Source organism: Lissotriton vulgaris, chromosome 11 (assembly GCF_964263255.1).
Source record: "Lissotriton vulgaris chromosome 11, aLisVul1.2, whole genome shotgun sequence".
NCBI lineage: Eukaryota > Metazoa > Chordata > Amphibia > Caudata > Salamandridae > Lissotriton > Lissotriton vulgaris.
The window spans coordinates 143,897,898-143,911,674 of NC_141699.1; the positions used below are offsets into that span (position 1 = coordinate 143,897,898).

The 13,777-nt window shown below is 50.0% G+C and overlaps 1 protein-coding gene across 1 annotated transcript in view; it reads right to left on the minus strand.

Moving 5' to 3' along the window:
- KNTC1 (kinetochore associated 1) overlaps positions 1–13,777 on the minus strand; it is a 926,084-nt gene that overhangs the window by 621,174 nt on the left and 291,133 nt on the right. The window contains exons 29-30 of the mRNA XM_086942947.1: positions 11,043–11,145; positions 9,864–9,998 (exon numbers count right to left, since the gene is read on the minus strand). Coding sequence (XP_086799073.1) covers positions 9,864–9,998; positions 11,043–11,145 — 238 coding nt within the window. The remainder of the gene's footprint in view (positions 1–9,863; positions 9,999–11,042; positions 11,146–13,777) is intronic.

Consider the following 13,777-nt stretch of genomic DNA (forward strand, 5'->3'; position numbering starts at 1 on the left):
CAGGTTAGTATTATATTCCTTACCTTAGAATAGATACCCAAGCAATACCAACCCCGGTGGTGGGTCTGCAAACCAATAATCACACCAGAAAGTCCTAAAGGACGGAACGGCCAAAGAAGCCATCCCTCCGGACTTGGCTGTCCAGGCAGCAGTTTCTTGCAAACGTGTGCAGCGATGCCCACCTAGCTGCCTGACAGATGTCCTGCAAGGGAACTCCCAGGCCAAGGGCAGTGGTAGCCACCGTGCCCCGAGTGGAATGGGCCCTCAGCCCAACAGGAGCCTCCTTCTTCGCCAAGGAGTAACAAGCCTTGATACACAAGACGACCCACCGAGAGATGGTCAGCTTGTGCACCGTCCGTCCCTTCTTAGCGCCCACGTAACCAACAAAGAGTTGGTCATCCACCCGGAACTGGCATGTGCGATCTAGATAGAACGAAAGCGCATGTTTTGGGTCCAGACGGTGGAGCCACACTTCCTCCTTTGAGGGATGCGGAGGCGGAAAGAAGGTGGGCAAGGTGATAGACTGCCCGATGTGGAAGGCAGTGACAACCTTGGGCAGGAAAGAGGGTCTAGTCCGCAACACAACCTTGTCCGGATGGACAGAAAGGAAAGGAGGTTTGGAAGAAAGAGCCTGGAGCTCACTCACTCTCCTGGCAGAGGTATTGTAAACCAGGAAGGCAGTCTTCAGAGTAAGAAGGCGGAGAGGACAGTTGTGAAGTGGCTCAAAGGGAGCACACATCAGATAGGTAAGAACAAGGTTCAAGTCCCACTGAGGCATCACAAACGGAACAAGGGGAAACATGTGTGTGATGCCTTTCAGAAAACGAGTTACAATAGGGGACTTGAACAAAGATGGTTGATCAGGCAGACTTAGAAAGGCTGAAAGGGCAGAAAGGTAGCCCTTGATAGTTCCCAGAGCAGAGCCCTGCCGGGCAAGAGAAAGAAGGAAGAGAAGAACCTCAGAAAGAGGGGCAGAGAGAGGATCCACAGCCTTTGCTGTGCACCATGCCACAAATCTGTTCCACCTGCAGGCGTATACCGACTTTGTGGAGGGACGCCTGGCTGCCAGAATGTTACAGACTTCAGGAGGCAAGTCAAATGGCCTCAACTGCCGCCGCTCAATCTCCAAGCATGGAGGTGGAGACTGGACAGGTTCGGGTGGAGGACCGTCCCCTGCTGCTGCGACAGAAGGTCCTCTTGAAGAGGCAGACTAACCGGGGGATCGACTGACATACTGGATAGCTCGGGATACCAGTACCTTCATGCCCAGTCCAGAGCCTCAAGGATGACTTGGGCCCGGTCGCGTTTGATCTTCTTCAGCACTCTGGGCATAAGTGGTATAGGCGGAGAGGAGTAACCCAGTTCGCAACTCCACTCGCGACAAAAAGCGTCTCCAAGCGAGTGCCGCCTTGGAAATTCCAACGCGCAGAACTGATGACATTGCGCGTTCTCTTCGGTGGCGAATAGATCTAACCAATGCTCTCCCCACTGCAGAAAGAGACCTTGCACCACGTCCGAGTTCAGACGCCATTCGTGATCCATCATGCACCGGCAGCTGAGTTCGTCCGCCCTGGCATTCAGAGAACCTGCCAGGTGTTGAACCACCAGGGTCACTCCCTGATGATCCAGCCACTGCCAGAGGCGCAGAGCCTCCTGGCAGAGGGTCCACGACCCCACCCCGCCCTGTTTGTTGCAGTACCACATGGCGGTGGTGTTTTTCGTGAACACCTGCACTACACTCCCCCGGACAGAGGGGGGGAATGCCTTCAGTGCTAGACGAATCGCCCGCAGCTCCAAAAGGTTGATATGGAGCCGGGACTCCGCCGGAGACCAGAGGCCTCTGATCTCCGCCTCTCCCATGTGGCCTCCCCAGGCCTGGAAGGACGCGTCCGTCACAACTACGTGCTCCGGTTGGGGAAGGGAGAGGGATCTGCCGCTGATCCAATCGCGGTCCGTGAGCCACCACTGCAGCTGTCTCGCAGTGCCCTCTGAGATCAGGACATGGTCGGACAGGTTGCCCTGATGCTGGGCCCACTGAAACTTCAGGTACCACTGCAGAGCCCGCATCTGCCATTGTGCCTGATGCACCAGGAGGATGCAGGAGGCCATCAGTCCCAGAAGCCGCAGCATCAATCTGACCGAGACTCGGGATAAAGGCTGAAAGATCGGAATCAGAGCCTGAATATCCCGAACCCGCTGTTCGGGAGGATAAACCCGAAACTGCGCCGAATCGAGAACCGCTCCCATGAAGAGGAGCTTCTGGGAGGGGCACAGGTGTGACTTCGGCACATTGATGGAGAACCCCAGCTGGTGCAGGAGGTCTGCCGTCGTCTGGAGGTGGCTGACAACTGTCTGGGGCGAGCCCGCCTTTAACAACCAGTCGTCGAGGTAGGGGGAAGACTGAAACCCTTAGCCTGCGCAGATGAGCTGCGACCACCACCATCACCTTCGTGATGTAGAGAGGTGTGGCTCACTGGTTAGAGGCGGCAGACCCGAGTGCAGAGAACGGCCCGGGACCAGGGTTCGATTCCCGACGCGGCAGGGTCTTGGACCAGGATCAGCGGACTGATAATTCTCGCATCGGTGCCCACTCCGACCGGGGAGCACACTCGGCAACTCTGGGCATTAGCTTGCCTCATCTCTACAACGGCCCCCACAGACGCCAGGGATGCCTGGTTTCACCCTGGAGATACCCAAAAGGGGACCATCTCACAGGGAAAACCAGGACGGGTTCCCCAGCGGTCTACAGCGCCGGGACACTCGGGTAGAGTAACTGTGCGCTATACAAGTATCCCACATTACATTAACACCCATGGGGCGCTGGTAAGGCCGAAGGGGAGCACGGTAAACTGAAAGTGCTCGTGGCCTACCGTGAACCGCAGGTAGCGCCGGTGGGCCGGCAGGACGGGGATGTGGAATTAAGCGTCCTGCAAGTCCAACGCTACCATCCAGTCTCCTGGGTCCAGGGCAGCTAAGACCTGAGCCAGTGTCAGCATTTTGAACTTTCTCCTTCCGGAGGAAGCCGTTGACGTTCCGTAGATCCAAGATGGGCCCCCTTTGCCCTTTTTGGGCACCAGAAAGTAGTGGGAGTAACAACCACACTCTACTTCTGGCCCAGGAACGTGCTCGATGGCCCCCTTGGCCAAGAGGGACATAAGTTCCCTTTGCAGAAGTCGCAAGTGATCCCCCGACACGCGGTGGTATTGCGGTGGCATGGCTGGAGGGGTCGCCTCGAAGGGGAGGGAGCACCTGTCCGTTGTGACAGTACGGCAGTGGAGGAGGTGATGGCGAACCCTGCCCCCCACTGGCGTCACATGGGCCTGAAAGCTCGAAATAAGAGGGTTTTGAGGCAGATGCTGCAGGGGTAGGTGTGGACTGACCTCGCCGTTGTCCCCGACCGCCTCCACGGCGGTTTCCACGGCCGCCACCGCGTTGGAAACTAGTCTGCGGTGCGTGGCTGGCAGCACGTGTGGGGGCGCCCCTTCCTTGGCCACGAAAGGAGCAAAAGGCACCCGTTTGCTGGCACCGGGACGAGAGGCCCATGGACTTGGCCGTAGCCCTGGAGTCCTCAAAGCGATCAAGCGCATGGTCTGCCTTGTCGCCAAAAAGGCGACGGCCATCAAACGGCATGTCCATGAGTGTATTCTGGACATCGGCCGAAAAGTTGGCGCACCTCAACCAGGCGTGGCGACGAATCGCCATCGTCGTTGCCATCGCTCTGCCCAGTGAGTCAGTGGTATCCAGTCCACACCGGATGGAAAAACGTGCTGCATCTCGACCCTCCGTAAGGGCTTTGGCGAGTTTAGCCCTGACCTCCGCCGGGCATTCTGGCAGCACGTCCGCGACCGTGTCCCACAGAGAGTGGGTGTAGCGGCTCAAGAGGCACGCGGTGTTGGAAGGCCGCAGTCCCAAACTCAGGGAAGAGAATACCTTCTTGCCGTATTGCTCGTACCTCTTGGATTCCCGATCGGGCGGAACCGTCGGGAAATCGGTCTGTGAGTTGGAGGCCAGAATGACCAGGCTCTCAGGGGTGGAATGGGTGGACAGGAAACAAGGGTCGCCCGGGACCGGGTGGTGGGGTCTTGCCAAGTTCCTATCTACAGGCGGACCTGTAGTGGGCCTGGACCAAGTGCCCAAAAGAACGTCAGTCAAGGCCTCATTAAACGGCAGCAGGGGCTCAGCCGAGCATGACTGCGGTTTAAGGACCTCAGTGAGGAGGTTAGTCCTCACGGCCGCGACGGGGAGCTCAAGGCCCAAGGCCTTTGCCGCCCGCGTCAGCACCACACTGTAGGTTGCCCCCTCCTCCGTAGCAGGAGGTGAGTGAAGACCACTGGCATTCCCAAGTTCACCTGTCTAGTACTGCTGGGACTGACACTCACGTGTCAGAGGGTTCTCAGACCCCTCCCAATACTCTTCATCACCCATTTCCTGATAATCAGGGTTGTCAAAGGATGGGGCCGGTTCTTGAAGTAGAACTCTCCAGGCAGCGTCGAGAGCGGCACCCAGCGGCGCCGCTCCGACGCCGGAACCGGATCGAGGGAGGCATCGGAGACTGCATCGCCCAAAGGCGGCGCGGGAGGTGACACCCTAGGGATCGGCGCCGGTGAGGTCGTCAGGTCAACCGGCGACGACCCGGATCCGGAAGCAGATCCAGCGGGGCCCGAAGGAGTCGGCGGCGTCGGGCCGCAGCACCCGCCGGCGTCAGGCCGAAGCACCCGACCCGCTGGGGCCCCCAGACGGGTCCACTGGTCCCGAATGCGCCACGGAGCCCGTCGGAGGAGAGAGAGACCTCATGGCCACGATGAAGCGCTCAATCTCCTTTGCCATCGCGTCCTGCCTAGGGACCAGAGGGTATGAAGCAGGCCGCGACGCCCGCGACTTCGACTTCTTGTGCTTACCCGACTACTTCGAGCCCGAAGACCGATGGTGACTCCAGGAGCTATGATGGCTCCGACCCTGCGACTGGTCCCTCGACCTCCGTCCGGACAGGGACCTCTCGCGGCGCGGGCCGACTGCCGGAGCTCGAGCCGCTTGCAGGACCGCTCCCGCCTAGCTTTCGACGTCAGGGCTCGGCAGTCAGAGCAGGCCTTGTCGTCGTGGTTGAAGCCGAGACAGTGAAGGCACCGGCGGTGAGGGTCGGTAACCGACATCAGTCGGTTGCAGTCCTCACAGGGTTTAAATCCAGGCATCCCTACTGGCACCGTTCGGAGTCGAAGACTCTGAAAAATGATCAAAAGGATCGAAAAAGTTAGTAAAAAAGTGACTATGGGTAGCACTTTTTCCCGGATCTGCGCTGCTGGAGGAAAAAAGAAGAACTGACGTCAGTGCGCGGAGGCGGCGTCTAAGTACTCCGACGACGTCATCACGTCGCTGACGACGGACGCGGAGCCGCGGACGACGCCTACCAACGCGCAAGTAACAGAGATAACATCTAATAAGACGTGTATATAGAACCCAGATATGTGAAGTTGTGAATGTGACAGAGTGAAAGTGGTATGTGTGGTACTGTTCTCTACCTGGTGTTAATTGTATAGAAGCTTTGAAATAATAAATTGTGTATTTTGAGTAATTTTTTTATACTTTTTGAGGTATAAATCTTTTATATAAAAAAAATCATGAAAAAAGGAAAATACCAAATGAAGAAGTAACTTAAAGAATAAAAATAATGAAAAAATAAAATAAATGTGTTGCATTACAATGATTATGCCTGTATAATTGGAGTATTTACCCTGGAAAACGAATCTAATACTAACCTGTTTCTTTCAGATCTACTTCTCTGCGACACATGGTTCCTTCTCGAGACTTTATTATCTTTTTGTTCCTAAGGGGATAGGGCAGAGGGTGGAGTCGGCAGATATTCTGCCCAGGGGCCTGTCAGATCGTTCGCTGGTAACCCTTACATTTCGGATTGGTCGGGGGCATCAGCCACTCAGATGGCGTATGTCGGTGTGGTATTTGCAGAAAGAGGAATACAGGGAGCACCTAGAGATAGCAATAGATCACTATATAGCGGCAAATGTGGGGCCAGTCCCGTCCCCAGCAGATCTGTGGGAGGCATTAAAACCCATGTTACGAGGGGTGGAAATGTCTTGGAGCGCGGTGGCATGTAGAGATCGAAAGACGGAGTTGGTGCGTCTGGAGGCGATTGTAGATGCGCTGGAAAGCAGGAGCAGAGAGTTAGATGGCAGCCGAGCGCGTCTGCAATTAATTTTAGCTCAGCAATCTTATGCAGCCCTGTTGATGGATGAGCCCCGCCAGGCTTGGCTGGCAAAGAGAAGTAGGGTCTACCAATGGGGGGACAAATGCAGCAAGATACTGCATCGATTATGCCTGGGTGCCTGCCATTCCCAGGCTCTGCTGAGAGTCCTGAGCCCCACAAGGACGCCACTTATTGAGCAGTCAGCTATTGCAGAAAGCTTTGCCGCGTACTATGTAGACCTATGCGCACCAAAGGAGTACCTCACTGTCGAGGTCATAGCCAAATTTATAGACGACCTTCCACCTAAGGCCGTATCGGATGAGGTGAGGGACCACTTAGACAGGCCACTGACAGATGAGGAAATAGGTACGGCATTTGGGGAGCTGAATCCTGGAAAAGCCCCGGGACCGAACGGATTCCCCAGTGAGTTTTTAAAAAACAAGCAACACGCATCTTACTGTCCCATCTCACTCTTAAATGTGGAGGCGAAGGTCCTGGCCAAGGCACTGGCTAACCGATTTCTCCCACACATTCCCACCCTAGTACATCCGGACCAGGCTGGGTTTATGCCCCAGAGGGCGACCCGCCACAACATCAGGCGCGCACACGTGGCAGGGGGAGCCAGCGGCGCTCTTATTGGCTGAAATGGACAGGGCCTTGGATTCCCTAAGCTGAATATATCAATTTGCTCTCCTGCAGAGACTTAATTTCGGCCCGAAATTTCTGGCCTATCTAACGCTGCTGTACAATGATCTGACGGCGTCGGTGCGGGTGAGAGGAACGATTTCTCGTTATTTTTCTATCCAGTGGGGTATGCGACAGGGCTGCCCCCTCTCCCCCTATCTCTTTGCGCTCGCCATGGAGCCGCTGGCTGTCCAGCTTAGGGGTTTCGCATGGATGTCCAGCTTAGGGGTTTTGAGTGGACTCCGGGGCTCTGGGACAGAATAGCATTATATGCGGACGGCGTCCTGTTCTTCCTTACCTCCCTAGACAGGTCGGGCCGCGGCTGCTGCGTGTTTTACAGATCTTTGCGGAAACCTCAGGATTATACATGAACCCACGGAAATCTACGCAATGGGTCCTGGGGGGTCGACAGAGGCTGGGAGCATGGGCTGCATCGATTCAACTGGCAGTGGGGGGGCTGAAATATTTGGGGGTCTTTCTGTCTGATGAGCCGGCAGTATCCTGGGAACTTAATTTGATCCCGGTGTGGGTCCGTACCCGGGAAGATCTTAAGGTCTGGTCCCGTATGCCCCTGTCTATATATGGTAGTTCGGCCATATTCCACATGGCGGCGCTTCCCCGCCTCTTATATCAACTGCAGAACCATCTATACCAAATCTCACCCCAATGGTTCCGGCAAGTGAACGCAGCGCTGGGACAGTTCCTGTGGGAGCGGGGCAGCATAAGGGTGGCCCTGCGCACTTGTTACTTGCCTACCTACTCCGGAGGCCTGGCTACATCGGGTGTCCTCTCCTATCAAGCTTCACATCTGCTGGTCCTCAATGAGTGGTGGTATGTAGACAGGGGGGACCCGGCATATGCGGTTGAGCGGCAGCTTATGGGACATTATTCCCTACATACACTATTGTATTCCGCACCGTTTCGGAGGCCTCTGCCACCGGCCATGCGAGTGGTATTCTCCGTCTGGAAACAGGCACTGCGTAGGATGGGGTGGTGTAATACCTTAACCTGTGCGACCCCTCTTTGGGACAATGGACGCCTGCCTCAGTTGGCAGCACTGCAGGGCTTCCGGGGATGGGACGCAATAGGCGTTTCGGTTCTGTGAGATGTTGTGAGGAATCTGACCCTCAAGTCATTTTAAGACCTGCAGAAGAATAAGATATGCAGCGAGCTCAATTCTACCGCTTTCTTCAGTTTAGGCATGCCCTTGTCCCCAGCCCTGAAGGCCTGGAGTCGCTCTCCTAACTTAGCCCCATTGAGGCGAAGGTCTTCATGGGGGAACTCCAGACCGCAAGATATCCTGCATTTACCAAACGTTGGTCATCCACTGCTCCACAGACCTACAGATGCTCAGGCATGCATGGGAGGCGATGTAGGTGAATTAGAGGAGGAGGACTGGGCTGAGGCTCTAGTGAGCCCGCGAGGGGCGGCAATAGCAACACGCTTGCGGTTAGTGCATGTTATAATATCTACACAGAGTGTACTTTACCAGGAAGCGCTTGTGGCAGGCAGGATTAATTGCATCGCCTGAGTGCCTCCGCTGTCAACGGGAGGAGGGTACATTCCTACATACGGTCTGGGACTGCCTCTCACTACATAGATTCTGGAGGGGGGTATACTCTTGCTTATAGGAGGTATTGGGCTGGGAGCTCCCCTGTACGCCACGTATGGCCCTGCTACACATCATGGAGGGAGTGGGGGGTAATCGTTACAAGAAACACCTCCTGCTATTAGGTCTCACACTAGCGAAAAGAGACATTGCTAAGGCCTGAAAGGCACCCAGGGCTCCGTGTGTGGACGCATGGCAAAACGGGCTTGATTTCTGCATGGGGCTCGAACAACCTGTCTTTCTTGCCAGGGGATGCCCGCGCAAACATTACAAGATATGGCACAGGTGGGCGGATTACCGGGGGCTGGACCTGGACCCGGACCCCCCACCGGAGATGGAGGCACGCTTGCCGGACTGATGCGTATTCAGTTCCCATGTTTGAACAGCGGCGGGGCGGGACGACCCAGAGGGACTGCGATTCCTGGGTGTGCAGATGTGAAATGGATGGATTTATGTGACCCGGGCGCAATCTGGGGGGAGGCGGGTGTGGGGGGTTGGGGGGTGTTATAATGTGTTTTGTTTATTGTTCATAAAAGTCAAAGTCAATTTACTGTATATTTGATTTGTGCAGTAGCCTCTGGAGTACAGGGCCCTGCAATCTATGTGAAGCTTGACAAATAAAATGTGTTTTAAAAAATATATATATAACTTTCGATTTTAAATGCAGATTCCTTTCACGACTTAAGAAATCTAACTACAAAGTTAGTACCCAATAGCAAGCCTCTGAAGAGAGACAAAAAATAAAAGAACACCTAACGTTTATCTAAATGTAAGCCACCTGTAAGGAAATTCATGGCAGAAGAAACTGTACTCTGTTCCATAGGATAAAGACACTGCTATCTTCAATGAGATATGTGCTAACAAGTACCCTAAAACTCTTCCCCAAGTCCATGGCATTTCAAGACAACATAGCATGTTTTCCAAGCACAAGGTTCCACAAAAACTGCATCAGTCTATCAAATGTTTACATAATTAAATGAAAAAAACTTTTACATTTTGCCTAAACATATTTTTTGTTGGCTTATTACAAACTGTCATTAGCTTCTAAAACTGTTCCCTTTCAAACAGTAATCTAAAAAATATATATCTTTTACCAGATGTCACAGGACAGGTGTGTCTCCCTCTGCCACGACGCAATTGGAAGTAAATGCAGACAATATCCGAATTTTTCACCAGATTATTATACAGCCAGTCTTCAAGTACACATAGCGAGTGTATTAAGGTCTCACCTGGCTGTTTGCAGATTCATGAATCGTCATGATTTACAACAGTCAAGCCACAGTAATAGAACAGATAAGTGAATTCAAATATTCCCATTCTGTAGAATACATAGGATTTACAATCACAATGCCTGCTACTCGTAAGCCATACCTGCTTTTTTTGAATCAGAAAAATTATCTTGAGAAGGTAGACCTCCACGGTGGGCAGCATATAGGCAGTGACAACTTTGAGAGCATCATCCAATGAAGAGGGAGTGTCTTTCTTCAGGATGTATTTCACTAACCCCTATAAACAAGAGAGACAATTTACAAACAATATATGTACAGTACCAACTGTGAGGGGTAGACGTCCAAGACTGTACATAAACCGCAAAGTTTCCTTTGGAATAAGGTCAGTGTTTGTTCTTAAAATAGTACCCAGAACACTTTTGCCCACCTAGTAAAAATATCAACAAAATGGACACCTTGCTTGGGAAGCCTTATTGATTTGTCACAAAGGATATACCAAGCTGTGCATGCAAGAAACACAACTGTAATTCCCTACAAAAGATTAGAAAACGCAACCATGGCTTTCACTAACATACGAGATGGAAGAGCAATATCTACTCCCTGGAATTAACCTGTTATGTAGATTTTCTTATTGTCAATTTATCTGAAATCAGGACATGATCACCAGGGCCACACTCTCCTTCAACTGAAATATACTGAAGAAAAAATCCCTCCTACACCCCCAAACGTCATGTCAATAGCAACTCACAAGAGAATGCATTCACAACCTAAATCTACAACCCACTATTAATTTTGTGTTTATGCTATTAATATTATTTGCGTATCTGAAATGCTCAGATTGCTTCTGATAGATTTGTTACATGGTAAAGGAACAAGTAGCTCTTATTTCTTCGCTCTCCTTATGATATTAAATAACCTTTCTGAACTTGAAAACAAGCAACACAGACTCAAGATTAGTTATCTAGGGAAAAAATGAGAAACAGTGAAGGTAAGTGAGAGTGAACAATAAAACAACCATCACTCTGTGTCCCCTACTCTTCTACCTCATTGTCTTTACTTCTGGTGTGCCACATTCTTTTTTCCTACACTTCCCATTTTTACACTATCAAATTCTACCACTTTACCCATATTGATATACCTACCATTCTTTTAGCTCACCTCGGTGTCTACAAGTGCACTGAAATCCCACAAGTATGTTTTTAACAACACAACTAACATATTCCACTGTTTTTGAGTACAGAAGCGCAGGCATACACGCACATTACCATACTTAATTTCTTAACATGTAGGGGATATGTCTGATGAAGAGCATTTAATTTACCATCATCGGTCTGTCATTAGAGACGTTGAATCCTCTTATTCCATAATCCCGCAGCAGTTTCTTCATCTCCATTAGCCTGTAACTTTCTTGCAATAATTGTACTCTGAGAAGATAGATATGACTGCAGTCAACATTTCGGACAATAAATAAACCAACTGCACGCAAAAGTTAAAATCTTCCTTCACCTTGGAATAAGAAAGTGGTGTTTTCACAAACATTCTGAAGGTAAACAAATCTTACCAGTTGGTATTCAAACAGTCTAAGAACCGGGTGCTTACGTATCCTGCATCGTCAAAGCTCAAGGAGGACCATCCATTGTTTTAATCTTTTTAAATGCTCAGATAAAAGCTTAACACACTATTATTTTAATATACTTTAAATAATTCCCCAGTCAAATTTATTTGTAATTTAACAGATCTTCTTGAAGTAATAAACACAGGATGTCTGCCATCACAGTTGTCAGGGTCATGTCACAACAGATTCTTTCCATCACCCCACATAGCATCTCACCTTGCACTTGAAAGATCAGGCTTATTTTTTTTTTCCTTCTCCCCCATGATGAACTTTGACATTTCCAAATAATGCCTCTGAAGAAAATACTAGTAAATCCATTGAATTTTGTTCAGCTGTAGGAAGGAGGATATAAGCAACTCTTATCTGTCTCACACAGCTATATGTTATGCAAAGGCCCCCAACTGGGTCTGACTAGTACGAAGGTCAGAGGGCAAATAATCCAAACAATTTGCCTTAATATTCTATTTACCCTTTAACAACTTTACACTGAACACCTTTTATGTTGGCGAGTTAGTGGGTTTCAAGTGGATTGTTTCACTTTATTTAATTTTTCTGGCACTTTAATTTATTTATTTTTAATTAATTGCCTCCTCAACTTTTCATTGCCCAATTCAGGCTTTATGTCGCAATTGGTTGAGTTTCTTGCTCCTATTTCACTTTCTACCATCAATGTTATTGTTCTTGGAGATTTCAATGTATGGGCGGATTGTCCTAACAATACCAACATGTTCAGCCTTATTAACGATTGCCAAACTTTAGGTTTATCTAGATTTTAAAATGTACCTACACATATAAAAAGCCTTCCTTAATTTTATTCTTCATCTTCAAATAATAATCAGATAACAGCCTTCTTTAAATTGGCCTGGACCGATCAATTCCTTATCCAGTTTAATTGTGGATCACAGGACAAAGTAAACACTCAAGCCTGTATTCGGTTGACATCCGGGAGGGCATTGAGCACAATCCGCCAGAAACCCTCAAGGAAGACCCTAATCTCCTTTGCACAAAGAGTCTACAAGAATGGCTTTTTTGACTGTATTTTCACTTGGATTAGATGAACAAGTTGCTTACCTTCAGTAACAGTATATATATAAGAAACATGAGTTAGTGATAGATTCCTTACCTTAGAACTACCCCCAGGCGTTAGACTGGATCCGGAAAGTTGTCTTCAGCAGTACCCCTGCGCGCCGGTAGGTGTCGTTGTGCGGCTCCGCATATATCGCTGGCATCGTAGTCGCCGAGATGAAGTCGCTGGAGCTACTTAGACAGACCCACGCCAGCAGACGTCAGTTCTGTACACGACTTTCTGCGACAGGAAGGCAGAGCCATGCAAGATACTGACTAATGGTGTATTGAAACTAGGGCCCTAAAAGGGATGACCTTAACCCTAGAAATCAGTTCGCACAACGGGGAGGATGGGTGGGGCAGTAAGGAGTCTATCACTAACTAATGTTTCTTACAGATATATATTGTTACCAAAGGAAAGTAAATTGTTCATCCGGAAGAAACACATTTGTGATATATTCCTTACCTTAGAATAGATTCCCAGCAATACCAACCCCGGGGGTGGGTCTGCAAACTAAGATCACACCAGAAAGTCACAGAGAACAGAACGGCCAACAAAGCAGTCTCTCCAGTATTGACTGTCAAGACAATAATGCTTGACAGATGTCTTGCAGGGAGACATTGAGAAGGGACAAGGGGAACCCATTGGATCGCTCGGGACCATGGGTAGCAAGTATTCATCAAAACAACATGTGGTCCTGAGCATACGAAAATAGGGAAAACCGTGGATATATATAGATCACAATGGGGTTCTATATAGTTCAAAATTCCTTGACCAGCCGGCCAAAGAATATTTTTTGGTTCAATAAATTTATAATCTCACAGATACAACAAATAACCCGAGAGTTACGGGTTACATTGGGGCACAGTCCTGTGCCATGCAAGGAGGGGAAAGGTGAAAAAGTAAAGGTAAGTGAAGAAAATTTATCAGGCAAACAGTGTGAGCTTGCAGGTCACTGGTATAAGTTATACATTTAACAGTGTATCCTGGATTCATTCATACAACCAATAGTATCAGGGAAGTACATGTATGAACTACTCTAAGGTCGACGTTTCGATCCCCAGCTCAGGTATTACGGGATCATCATCAGGACAAGTAAAATAATATTGCCTGAACACAGTTATATAACACACCAAAGTGGTGGCTTGAAAGCGGACCTGTCTTCAGATGAGGGAGTACTTGATAGGTCAGCCAAGTTGTTCTTAAGGGGTAAAAATTTCCATAGGTTGTTATGGAATCTGCGTAGGTGCTGGGATTGATGAAGCCCAATCTAAATTACCAACTTCTACTCGGTGTTGGTCACTCGATCGGTGCTGGGTTTGAGGAACCCGATCTGGAAGGTATGCGCGGTGGTCTAAAACCGCAATAGCTGGTC